Raw genomic sequence first — 12,039 nt, forward strand, 5'->3', positions numbered from 1 at the left:
TTTTAATCTATAATATTTTATTAAATATAAAAAAAAGAGAAATTAAAAAAATTGCTATGTGTATATAAAATCATTTATATACATTTTAATAGTATTTCTCGCGTTATATATAATGCATTTATTAGCACAGTAGGAAAAATATATTATTAATGTAATACATTTATTGCTTTAACGGAAATAAAATTTTTAGAACATATATAAAAAGTTCAAATGTATTAAAAGTCAATTAGGAATAAATAACTAAAATGTGAAATGTTGAACTTCAAAAATATTTATCACGATGTTTATTTCAAAATAGAATTATTCATATAAATGTATAATAATTTTTTAAAATTATCTTGTGATATGAATCTAAAATTGAAAGGAATCTATAATTCCTTACCTAATTTTATTTCTAATTTACCATTAGTAATATCAATTGTAACATACAAATAATTGTAATTATCTATAATTTATTTCCATATTTCTAATAAATAGTAATATATGTATATAAAAACTTTAAAACTTTTAAACTTTTAAACTTTTAAACTTTAAAATTTATGCGTAACTCCGACTATTACTTCTAGTACCATAAACGTTTTATGACATTGAAGACTGAGGGAGTTAGTTTTCATTGATACATTGTTTATTCCTTCTCTTTAAGGTTAAAATATCGTTATATTCTAATTTTGTTTATTGGATAACAATTTTGTTTAGTGAATAACAATTTTGTTTACTTTAATTATTTATGTAGTTCATATTAAATGTTAATACAAATGTTTTACAGATTGTTTTACAATGCCTCACCAATGTAATTGTGGTGTTACACACGATGATGCAGAATTAGGTGTACAATATAGTTTATATGAAAAAATTGATATAGAAAATGTAGAATGTTTAAATGAATTTGAAGAAGCTACCGGAGCTACTGTATTTAAACCATGGGAAAATAGACTGGACAGAAATAAAGTAATTATTTGTTTATATATTTAAACATTTAATACAAATATTTTTCAAACTATAATTATAATTTTACATTACAATTTATCTTTCTTTTTCAGTATGTTGAAAGTGATATGGATAATGAACTTCTATTTAACATTCCGTATGTTTTTTATTTGAACGTACTATTTGTAAGGATACATAGATATTGTCATCTTTTTTCAGGTTTACAGGAAATATAAAATTAAAAGGCCTCATTATTATTGGAGGAGAAGATGATTTGCATCCAAATAAAGTAAAATTGTAAATATCCCTGAGTTTGAATGTCTAGAAACAAAGTTTAACCTATACAAATACAAAATATGTTTTATTAGTATCGAAACAAATATTTTATTCTTTTAGGTATAAAAATAGGCCACATATGACATTTGATGATGTGGCTACAGAACCTGAACAAGAATTTGAATTATGTGTAGACACAATGGGAGTACATGAATATTCTCCTAAGTATGCATGTTTTATTATGCTACTGAGCATTATATAAAGCATTATAATAATATAAAAATATAATACAATTTTTACTGTAGGGTGGTTAAATTCTCATCTGTACATCATTTAAGTTTGTACTTTACTGGTACTGAAAGAACAGATAAAATAAAACTTTATTATATCGGATTAAAAGGTGAATGGGCACCTTCACATCATCATGGTGTTACAATTTGTACCTATGAATTACGTCCTCAAATGAGTGATCATCCAAAAGGATATAACAAAGATGTTAATAGAACAGTTAGTTGATTTTATAACAGAAAATTGATAGAAGATGCACTCTGCATTAATAAAGAAAATAATTTCAAATAATTTCAAGCTAATAAATATTTGTATTCAATTCATGTTTTACTTGTTAATCTTATTTTGAAATTCAATTAAATTTTTGTATATTAAATATTATTATTTTTAATAAATAAAGAACTCCATCGCACGAAGCTGTATGTATACTTTCCCGACAAAGGCTGTGATATTCGGTAAATATATTCGGAAACAAATTAAATCAAAAATTAGTATGTACTAGTAACGTCGCAATCAGTTATTAAATAGACATTTTTTAGTATTAAATTCGTTTCTTCTAACATTTTGTAGAATAATAAAAAGAAAAATAATTTAAAAAATTCGTAACATGATTATTCGTTAAATCGCTTTCTAAATTCGTTTAATCGTTTTAAATCGTTATATTTAATGATATATTTGAAAAACAAAACAATTATACTGCGTTGCTCCGTGACAAAAATAATTCTTCGTTTCATTCATGAAATTTTCTGTACTATCAAAAGTAACGCGTTCCTCGAGGTTTGCTTTGATCATCCCTTCTCTTCTCTGTTCCCTTCCACTATATGAGCACCAACTTAAAACTTTGATACATACGTACATATGTACTTGATATCGCGAGAAACAACGTTCACTAAGTTCAACAATCGCAGCTCATGGCACACGCGACTGTCAGCTCGTCCGCTGAGGCAAATAGGCAAGATAAAAAAAATGCAAGTGAAAATATCATCTGTACCTCAATGGATTATTCAGTGTCATCAGCTACGAAGCAACCCTTACCACCGGACGGAGGATGGGGCTACATCGTAGTTTTAGCATCCTTTTTAATCCATGTAATTGGTAAGCTGCCGATTTTTCCTCGTTTCATTATACTTTCTTAAAACTTCATTTTAAGTTTAGTTTAAAATTTATATCGAAGAAACATGCCGCCAACTTCCTCTTTTCATTTTTAATTTCAAATTTTATGTTGCCGTTAAACGTATATGTATTTAAAATATTATAAATTTAATACAAATACCGTAAAGTAGATTTTATATACTAAAAAAAACCACACAACTTTTATCTCTAATTTTTTATCTTTATCTAAAATATAATTATTATACTCCTACTTATAATAAGCATTTCAATGAAAGTACACTTATTCCTCTTTTTCGAGAGATTTATCGTTTACGCCGTTACCATTACGATCACGTTTTAGATATATTAATCGAATAAATGATATCTTTATTAATTTAGAATAAAAAAGAACATTCTGAGATAAAACAATAAAAAGAAAAGACTTGACGAAATTGTAAAATTTTCATTTAGATTCCGCTTCGTATTTACACTATATCAAGAACAATTTTTAATCTTTATGAAAAATTCATTCAAGCTAATTTACGATTTATACATTAACAAATCGATTTTTTTAATCTCATAAAAATGTCATAAAAAGAAGTTTTATTCCCTTTACTTTGTTAATTCTACATTATCATTCCTTTTATTCAATAGGTATTACGTTAATTGAATAAAATAACGAAAAGAAGCAAAACGAGTTAAAACCATTTTCAATTTCTTAGATCTCCTATCTCGTGTTCAAAACATGATTTATGAAAGAGCGATACTTAAGAACGTTGACATATTTTCTCTCGTACGAGAACAGATTTGTAACATGTGTTTATTATTATGTGCTTATTACAAAACAGAATATTACCAAATACAGTAAATTAAGCGTGCTCTACATTATGCACAAATCATGCACATGTACCATTATGTGCGTGATGGTTCGAAAAAAGAAAAATGACCTTGCAAGCATGTTTACTGGTGCATCCTCGATTTCTTGCTGGTTTTAACTTTCCCAAGAATACACATATCTTGACGAAATCGATAAAAGATAATCATTGTTTCCTTTCTTTTATAAATACATATACTTATATAATTCGGAAAAAATGTATAGATATACATATTTGCTTAATATAACTGTTTATAATGAAACGATCAATTTTTAGATCAATCAGATTTATATTAGATTTTAATTGATAATTAGTACATTATAAGATGACACAAAGTTTCCGCGCATCACAAAAATAGAAAAAGCAGATTTAAAAAAGCGCTGGCCTTGGCATTACAGAAACATTAAAATGATATGTTACATATATCTATGCGTCTTTTTAGCTTCTTATCTTGACACACAAAAATATTTCTATTAGATGTTTTCTTACATTATTAGCTTGTTTTCTCCTCGTGTAGGCATCATATTAGATGTATTAAAATTTAAAGCCGATGATTGTATCTGTGACGAAAAAGTTATGGTAACAGGGTTATCGATACCAATACATATAAAAGGAGGATTAGAACGACCTTTGAAATTATTTCCATTTGAAAAATGAAGATATCAATATGCTATGCGATGAGAGAATTTTAACGAAGATTATTTCGTTACAAAGACAATACCAGCGATCGAACCGTTGAGTTATTGCACTTTGTTCGTCACTTACCATATGTATGGAAATATACTCATACAGAGAAACTTTGATTACGCATAACAGTAATTTCACGATACGTGAAATCAGAATATGATACGAAAAACATATTTTTTATATGGTAGTGACTAAGAATTGCGTTATACCACCTTTGAGGTGATACGAAATATGCGTCTGTTGAAAAATATTAAATTCATGTTATACCATTCATTTAATATTACGTAGTACATGATTGCTCTTAAATATCGTAATAGTTGATTACATTTATTGTAACTACGATTGAAAATAAAATAAAATAAAACAAGAACAGTTTCACAAGAAGGAAAGTAATAATGAAGCGATAACTTAAGGATGAATAGTATAATGCAACTTCCTATTAACGAATTAGGTTAAATAGATTACTCATTTTATTATCAATTCCTTTATTTATTGTAACACTGACGTTAATTTCATTAACAAAAACAAAAGTCATTAGAATAACAAGTATAAGATATCGTTCGTTTATTTCTCTTCCCAACGAAGAGGTTACTTACTATATATATTATTTAGTTCTTTAACCATCCTTTACTAAACAGTATTTTACAACAAAAATTCTATTTATATGAAAGAACAATATATTTTTGTTGCAGCGGATGGAGTGACATATTCGTTCGGTGTTTTTTATTTAGAACTTCTGTATTATTTCGAGGAGGGAAAAGGTGCAACTGCATGGATTGCGTCGATATTAGTCGGTGTTACTTTGTGCTCAGGTAAACTTTTCATCCACGATAATTTCGATTTCTCAAAAACATAACGGAAGATTGATTAAAGGTCCGATATCAAGTTTATTCGTAAATAAATTTGGATGCCGGGCTGTAACTATAGCTGGTTCGATATTGGCCAGTGCATGTTTATTGGCGAGTATGTGGGCTCGAAACATTATAACATTATACTTTACGATCGGCATTGGAACAGGTGAAAATATTTGTATTACTTTATATAGAAACTTTTGATGCCAGCGTATAAGTTCAGAAGCAATTTGTTCTTATTACAGGACTAGGTTTTGGATTGATCTATTTACCTGCTATTGTCAGCGTGACATGTTATTTTGAAAAGTATCGGTCCCTTGCAACGGGAATCGCAGTATGCGGTTCTGGTTTAGGCACATTAATTTTTGCACCTTGCTTGGATTACTTTATAGCGACATACGGATGGCGAGGAGCGATTTTAATTTGTTCTGGAATCGTTCTGAACTGCACCGTTCTTGGAGCGCTTTTTAGGCCCCTTAAAACGGATAAACGAAAAAAGAGAAGTTCTACAGAGGTACAGGATTCTTGTATGTATTATTATAAGAAACTTAATAACAGCATTTACATCGCGTAATAAATAGCATCGAACTATACATGAAATCGAATTATAAAAAATAAAGAAGAATGAAAGCGCAATTTATACAAACGTATAAATTGCGCTTTACAAGCGTATATTATATATATGTTTGTTATATGTATGTGAGATCAGATGCGTTGAATAAGATATATAAACATTTCATGTATTTAAACCAGCGGTACCGTATCGTCATAGATCTAGGTTTCAATTTTCAGAAATCTTCACGGAACATGAAAAATAATCCTGAAGAATATTCAAATAATTTATCTAATGAGGAACAAAGTAAAAAGATATACAGTGTGAGTTTTCGAAAGGAAAATAATCGTGCTGGTTTAAAGTCCCTGAGTCAACCTGTTTTGATCTCAAATAATGTGATACAAGGGAGTTTAGAGAATATTCATAAAGAGCAGTCAGTATTTATTCTATATATATATCTATTCAATATTAATATTTTAAGCATTAACATCTATTATCATTATTATTATTATAAAAGTGCAGAGAGATAAACACAGACATCTTTTTCAATATATAAAATATAAAATTTTGTAATTTTCTAATACGATTATTATTAACACATAGTTCTTATTTACAGCTCTAATTTAATGCAAGGATATAGCGAAGAAATCTTTCATATTCATAAGTCCACTACAAGTTTACCTAATAAAATAGATTATATAAAAGCTGTTAATAAAGAATTTAAAATTAGTATTGACAGAAAGCTCAATGCCTTTCAAGAAGATGTAACCATTTCTCTGTTAAAAGATCCAGTATTTATATTATTTACTTTCTCTAATTTCTGCACCAGTATTGGATTTTATGTACCATATATCTATGTATTGGTATGTATACTTGCTTTTATTAAAAATGTTCTTAATCTTTTGATAACAGAAACTATTTAATTTGTTTATAAACGACTTCTGTTTAACATATTTTTACAAAAACTGTGTATTATAAAAGTTGTAATTCTTAATATATTTATGATTATGCCATATTTCATGAAAATATTGATTATAGCCTCAAGCTGAAGAACGAGGAATTAATAAAAAGGATGCAAGTTATCTTCTTGCAATAATCGGAATTGCTAATACAGTTGGTCGTATAATCTTAGGATATGTTTCAGACAAGCCATGGGTTAATCGACTATTAATATATAATTTATGTCTTACTATATGTGGAATTTGTAAGCATTACTTTTGTTATTATTTATAAAATTTAATCAAACCTCTTAAATAGTATTAATAGATTAATATCTAATTGAAAATCGTGCATGATGTTTAATCTTTGTGTATTTTTCCAGCTACAACTCTTAGTGCATTCTGCACATCTTTTGCCTCATTCACACTTTATTCCTCTATATTTGGATTCACGTCTGGCGCTTATGTTGGTCTTACATCTGTGATTTTAGTAGATTTATTGGGTTTAAATCGTCTCACCAATGCTTTTGGACAGCTTTTACTATTTCAAGGTTTTGCATCACTTTTAGGACCACCCATTGCAGGTGTGTCAACAATGTTTTAAGTCATAAGTTTTATTTTCTTAACCTTTTTATAATTCATAATTTTAGGATGGTTATATGATGTACTTCAATCTTATGATCCCGGATTTTTCACTGCTGGTGGTATGATAACTATTAGTGGATTAATTTTATTTTTTATACCTACAATTCAACAAAAAATTCATAAAAATGTAAATACTCAAAGAACTAAAAACATAATAAATAATTAATTTATCCAAAATACTTATTGCTTTCTTATAATTATTAAGAAATGTTTTGCCATTTAATTTATCTATACTTCTAACTACAGAATGAATATTATGATACAAATATATGATCTAATAAACTTGAAATTCATTAAATAAAATTGCTGGGTAATTTCACATCACTTTATTTTGTTAAACTTTGAAGAACTTGTACTACATCATCTGTTATTTGTGTACGTAAAAATTCATGTATTCTTCCTACTGTTTCAGTCTTTAAGTTAACGTTGTTATTTACCAGCTGATTTATTACCTAAAAAGATAATACAACAAAATTGTAACTATTAAGTTATTACTTATGTTTTTTATTACATATATTCTACTACTGTAATTATGCAATTATGAAAAGTACATTTCAAACAACATAATATATGTAACTTTTATTCTAACTTATTGAAAATAACTCAAAAAAAAAGATTTGTGACATAATAATCTATATAAAATTTGTAATTTATAAAATTAAAATTACATACCCTTATCAACCACGTTTTATGAGATGGAAAATCAATCATAAAATCATGTAACTGTTTGTCCATAGGCACAAATGTTACATTATTTGATTTGTTATTTAACATCAATATCGAATCTGGATCAGTGCTTTCTATTAGGTTCTTACTGATATTTACAAAATTATATGTATCATTTTTAAATATTGAAGCTTGTCTGAGATCAGAAGCAATAATTTTATAAAAATATTCACCTTTGAAATATCGCACTATAAAAAAAATGTAAGTGTTGTTAGTCTAAATATATTTATTCTATATATGTCTTAATGTTTCAGACTTACTATATATACCAGCTTCTATTATCTTTTTTTTCCTCAATAGTAATAATACGTAAGCATTATTAATCACTGTTTCACTTATATTATGTTTTATTAATAAATTTCTTGTGTGAGATATTTCTCCAAAAGTAAATGGTAAAACGTAATCAGTAATTGTATCAATGCAAGGTAATATATTAAAGTCATTGATCATAATTTTAAGAATACCTAAAATACCTAAAAGCATATACTTATTGATACAACCAATATTAATGAAATATTGACAGTATTGATGAATTTTATTAATACTTTAAAAATTAATAAGTTATATACCTTCTAAATCATACTTAGTTGCCCGTCTAAGTAAAAGTGGCCAAAAATAATGTGGCTTTATCAGATAATGACTTTTAAATATTTTAAGCAAAGGAAGAGATAAATGGTCATTCTTCATTAACGAATAATATAATAATATTAAAAAACATTTCTTGAACACTGTTTCGTCTTTAGAAATCGTACATAGCTTAATAACATCATTAATTAACTAAAATAAATATATTAGAAGTAAATACTGAAATATGGAAAATGTGACAACAAAAAAGGATATTGTTCTTACCACTCTATTATTAACTACATGTTCTAAAATTAATCTCAGAATATTTTCAAATTGGGGGTGTTTATCATGTAAACCTATACATGATAGTGCCTTTGTAGCTAAGTATACGTGATTAATACTTATTAACTTCAATATAATTTCTATTTCAGTATTTAGAATGGTATTCTTTTTTTTTAAATATTCATACATCTAAAACAAAATGTTCCATTATTAACTTTTCTGGTACACGTTAATGGTACTTTATCACAAAGTTTTTAGAAATTCTTACAGTATGAACATCATTGATGTTATTATTCCCTATTAATATATAAATCACATTTAAAATATTTTTGTTAGAGAAGTGTATGTTGTTTAAATTGCAATGCTGAATTATTTCTTTGATTTTAGCAATATTATTCAATTTAGCATGAGTATATATAAGAGCAGCATATGTTTCAGTAGTTAATTTTAATTTCTGTTGCCTCATATAGTTTAGAATTTTATTTGCATTCTCTATATCTCTGAAAAATATACACTCACGTTAGTTATTAAAAAATTAAATATCGTACTAATTATTAAAATATTGTAATGTTTATTAAATAAATCTTGTATATTTACCCAGATTGAGAATATCCTAATATTAATGAATTAAAGACAGATTCCGATATAGGAAATTGTAACTTCCGCATATCTTCAACAAACATTAATGCCATGTCAATATTTCCCTTCATACAACAATATTTAATACATATCTTATATGTGATATCATTTGGATAAATTTGTTTACATTTCATGTGCATTAATAATTCCATAGTTGAAAAATTATATTCATTTCTTGTATATAAATTTAAAAGCTCATTATAATGGGCTGTGGACATCTCAAAATCTTCAAATTCAATGTAAAAAAGATACATTAAATTATGTTTTTTTATTAATTTTAAGTCATAGAATAAATATGTAATACTGAGAACATACTGCACACATCCAAAATCAACCATAAAGATCTTCCGAGTTTTACTTTGTCTACTGGTAAACAATCGATTAATTTATTACACCAGGAAAGTAACAAGAGTATCTTATAAGTATCAATAACATCTGCAATATGCATACCATCTTTTTAAAGAAAAATTTTATATATATATATATATACACATATATATATTAATATTGCAATAATACGTGTTTGTTTATACTTACGCACTGAATTTATAAGATCTATAATACTTGCCATTTCTGTTCTCTGTACACACTTGTGTATTTCCATGTGTCTACGTATACTATTAAATTTTTTATTTATTAGATTTTTATTACAATACTCATCAGTGTACGGTATCGATATTGTATCCCTATTAATATATAACTGTTTATAAACTACATTAATAAATATATAATACATTTAAAAGACTAACCTTTCTAACATATTAAATGTTTTATTACGTAGACGAGGTACAAAATGTATCATTTTCTTGTTTTCGTTTAGTATCGCAATTTTTAAGTGATTTTGAAAATGATTTACACATTTTAATAAAATATTTATCATGATAAATTGACACTCGTTAATAAAATTGATGCAGCGCTCTTCACATGAAATACTTGAATTACCTAACCCTATAACCTACAATGATAAATTCTTCCCAATAAAACAATATACACAACGTATTAAAAATATAATTATTCGTTTGTTTCATTAATGAGTTGGCAATAACTAATTTAACATCAATTATTTATTAGAGTCTTATAACATAAACGGATTATAAAAAACAGTACTGTCAACATTTGCCACTAATTTCATGTAGTCGTCTTAAGATTCAATAGATTAATATACTCATATCAGAGGTAAAATATTATTACATTTTATTGTATATATGTGCAATATTTTTGTATATAGAACTGTTTGTATAAATTTGTATATACTAAAATATTTGAATTATTAGATATATCCAAAAATATATTTTCAAATTAGATCTCGCACTTCTAACAATTTTGTACAAGAATTATCAAAATTTTGTTACAGTTATACGTAAAATATCCACACATTGAACAGTTTACATGTTGTTTTATATGCAAAAATGTAAAAAATAGTTTAAAAGGTATATCAGTATCAGAAAATAAATAAGATGTAATGAAAAATTAACATTAATACATAAAATAATGTATCTTACTATTATCTAATATAAACATTAAATAAGATTACAAACTTCTACATCGTATTACATTTATGTCAAACTTTAAAGTACCTTTGAAGATATTTGTTTTCATTATACTATAGTATGTTTATCTAAAATTATCTGGAAGTCACGAAAATGAAACAGTTTTTACATTTTGCATTACAATATTACAATACATACTTTGTTATATTAAAAATTTCATTTTTGTAATATCAACATTAAATTTTATAATTATCTTACAAAAATTCTTCACACCAATCAGAGAGGCATTGATAACAATCACTAGATTGTTTTGCATTAGCAGAACACAAATCTTTCATCCATTCTTGGAACAGTTCTCTGTTCTTTTTTAAAACCAAATATTGTCCAAGTACTACATATGCCTGTAAGTATGTTAATAAGTATTAATATATTAATATTAAATTAAATGAATGTTTCAATTCTTTACCAAGTTATTGGTACATATAAAAAGTATTATTTACTCAATATTACTCAATATTACTTAAATTTTAACATTGTTTATATTTGTCTTAGTTATTCTTAGATACTTTTAATAATTCGCTTTTTCATTTCATTTTAAAGAAATATTAATAAAATACAAATTATTAATCAGATTCATATAAAAATGTTATACTTTGTCAAAACCAGCTGCTTCCAATCTACGACCTAGAACTTCTCCAACTCCAGCAAGATCTGTAACAGGCTTATCACCCATTGGTTCAGCAACAAAGTTTTTGTGTTTCTGTGATGTGCTCGACATGTTTCTGAAAATGAAAATAAATCTTTATTCTGTACGACAAGCACAATAATTAAACATAGTACTCTTTTATTCTTATATTAAATGAAAGATCAAGACTAAACATAACTGACATAAAACAAATATGATTTAATTATTTTATTAAAATTTGCGTTTATATACCTTTAGATACAATAATTAAATAATATACCTATTTTTATAAAATACATACCTCAAACAACTTTTTATGAACTAAGTTTAAATTATTTCTACTAATTACTGCGTTTATATAGTTACTTTTTTTTTTATTGCAAATTTATGGTAGCCTGAATATTAAATTTGTAATTAATTGTTCACTTTAGGATTACAATATCCTCTTCTTTAGTAAAATATACGCCTTTAAAAAAAATTAAACACAACACTATCAAAGCGACTTACATTTATATAAA

The 12,039-nt window shown here is 25.9% G+C and overlaps 4 protein-coding genes across 9 annotated transcripts; 2 read left to right on the top strand and 2 right to left on the bottom strand.

The window, feature by feature from the left end:
* Positions 1-555: 555 nt before the first annotated feature.
* LOC122573441 (PITH domain-containing protein GA19395) lies at positions 556-1,896 on the top strand. 2 transcript variants are annotated; one of them, XM_043739804.1, is made up of 6 exons: positions 556-643; positions 767-948; positions 1,041-1,084; positions 1,147-1,224; positions 1,324-1,428; positions 1,509-1,895. In XM_043739804.1, exons 2-6 carry the CDS (start codon positions 778-780, stop codon positions 1,717-1,719), a joined length of 609 nt encoding a protein of 202 aa, XP_043595739.1. In that variant the 5' UTR covers positions 556-643; positions 767-777; the 3' UTR covers positions 1,720-1,895. The 2 variants fall into 2 exon arrangements, with proteins under 2 accessions (XP_043595739.1, XP_043595740.1); XM_043739805.1 differs by having other exon boundaries at positions 627-695; positions 1,509-1,896.
* A 453-nt stretch (positions 1,897-2,349) lies between these two features.
* LOC122573440 (monocarboxylate transporter 12-B-like) lies at positions 2,350-7,311 on the top strand. Of its 2 annotated transcripts, none has more exons than XM_043739803.1 (9): positions 2,350-2,586; positions 4,838-4,957; positions 5,019-5,162; positions 5,242-5,510; positions 5,789-5,982; positions 6,166-6,412; positions 6,588-6,753; positions 6,871-7,038; positions 7,138-7,311. In XM_043739803.1, exons 1-9 carry the CDS (start codon positions 2,403-2,405, stop codon positions 7,296-7,298), a joined length of 1,653 nt encoding a protein of 550 aa, XP_043595738.1. In that variant the 5' UTR covers positions 2,350-2,402; the 3' UTR covers positions 7,299-7,311. The 2 variants fall into 2 exon arrangements, with proteins under 2 accessions (XP_043595738.1, XP_043595737.1); XM_043739802.1 differs by having other exon boundaries at positions 2,351-2,586; positions 6,871-7,071.
* LOC122573439 (leucine-rich PPR motif-containing protein, mitochondrial) lies at positions 7,096-10,428 on the bottom strand. Of its 4 annotated transcripts, XM_043739799.1 has the most exons (11): positions 10,096-10,428; positions 9,884-10,032; positions 9,662-9,799; positions 9,305-9,572; positions 8,976-9,207; positions 8,708-8,896; positions 8,428-8,635; positions 8,119-8,331; positions 7,805-8,046; positions 7,458-7,584; positions 7,096-7,230 (listed from the first exon to the last, which is right to left on the bottom strand). In XM_043739799.1, the coding sequence occupies exons 1-10, from the start codon at positions 10,224-10,226 to the stop codon at positions 7,459-7,461; spliced, it is 1,896 nt and encodes a 631-aa protein (XP_043595734.1). In that variant the 5' UTR covers positions 10,227-10,428; the 3' UTR covers positions 7,096-7,230; position 7,458. The 4 variants fall into 4 exon arrangements, with proteins under 4 accessions (XP_043595734.1, XP_043595732.1, XP_043595735.1 ...); XM_043739797.1 differs by lacking the exon at positions 7,096-7,230 and having other exon boundaries at positions 7,309-7,584; XM_043739800.1 differs by lacking the exon at positions 7,096-7,230 and having other exon boundaries at positions 7,314-7,584; positions 9,662-9,781.
* A 185-nt stretch (positions 10,429-10,613) lies between these two features.
* LOC122573442 (barrier-to-autointegration factor) lies at positions 10,614-12,037 on the bottom strand. The gene is made up of 3 exons (XM_043739806.1): positions 11,823-12,037; positions 11,489-11,618; positions 10,614-11,237 (listed from the first exon to the last, which is right to left on the bottom strand). The coding sequence occupies exons 2-3, from the start codon at positions 11,612-11,614 to the stop codon at positions 11,091-11,093; spliced, it is 273 nt and encodes a 90-aa protein (XP_043595741.1). The 5' UTR covers positions 11,615-11,618; positions 11,823-12,037; the 3' UTR covers positions 10,614-11,090.
* Between the last annotated feature and the right edge of the window lie 2 nt (positions 12,038-12,039).

The sequence above is a fragment of the Bombus pyrosoma genome, linkage group LG12, assembly GCF_014825855.1.
Source record: "Bombus pyrosoma isolate SC7728 linkage group LG12, ASM1482585v1, whole genome shotgun sequence".
NCBI lineage: Eukaryota > Metazoa > Arthropoda > Insecta > Hymenoptera > Apidae > Bombus > Bombus pyrosoma.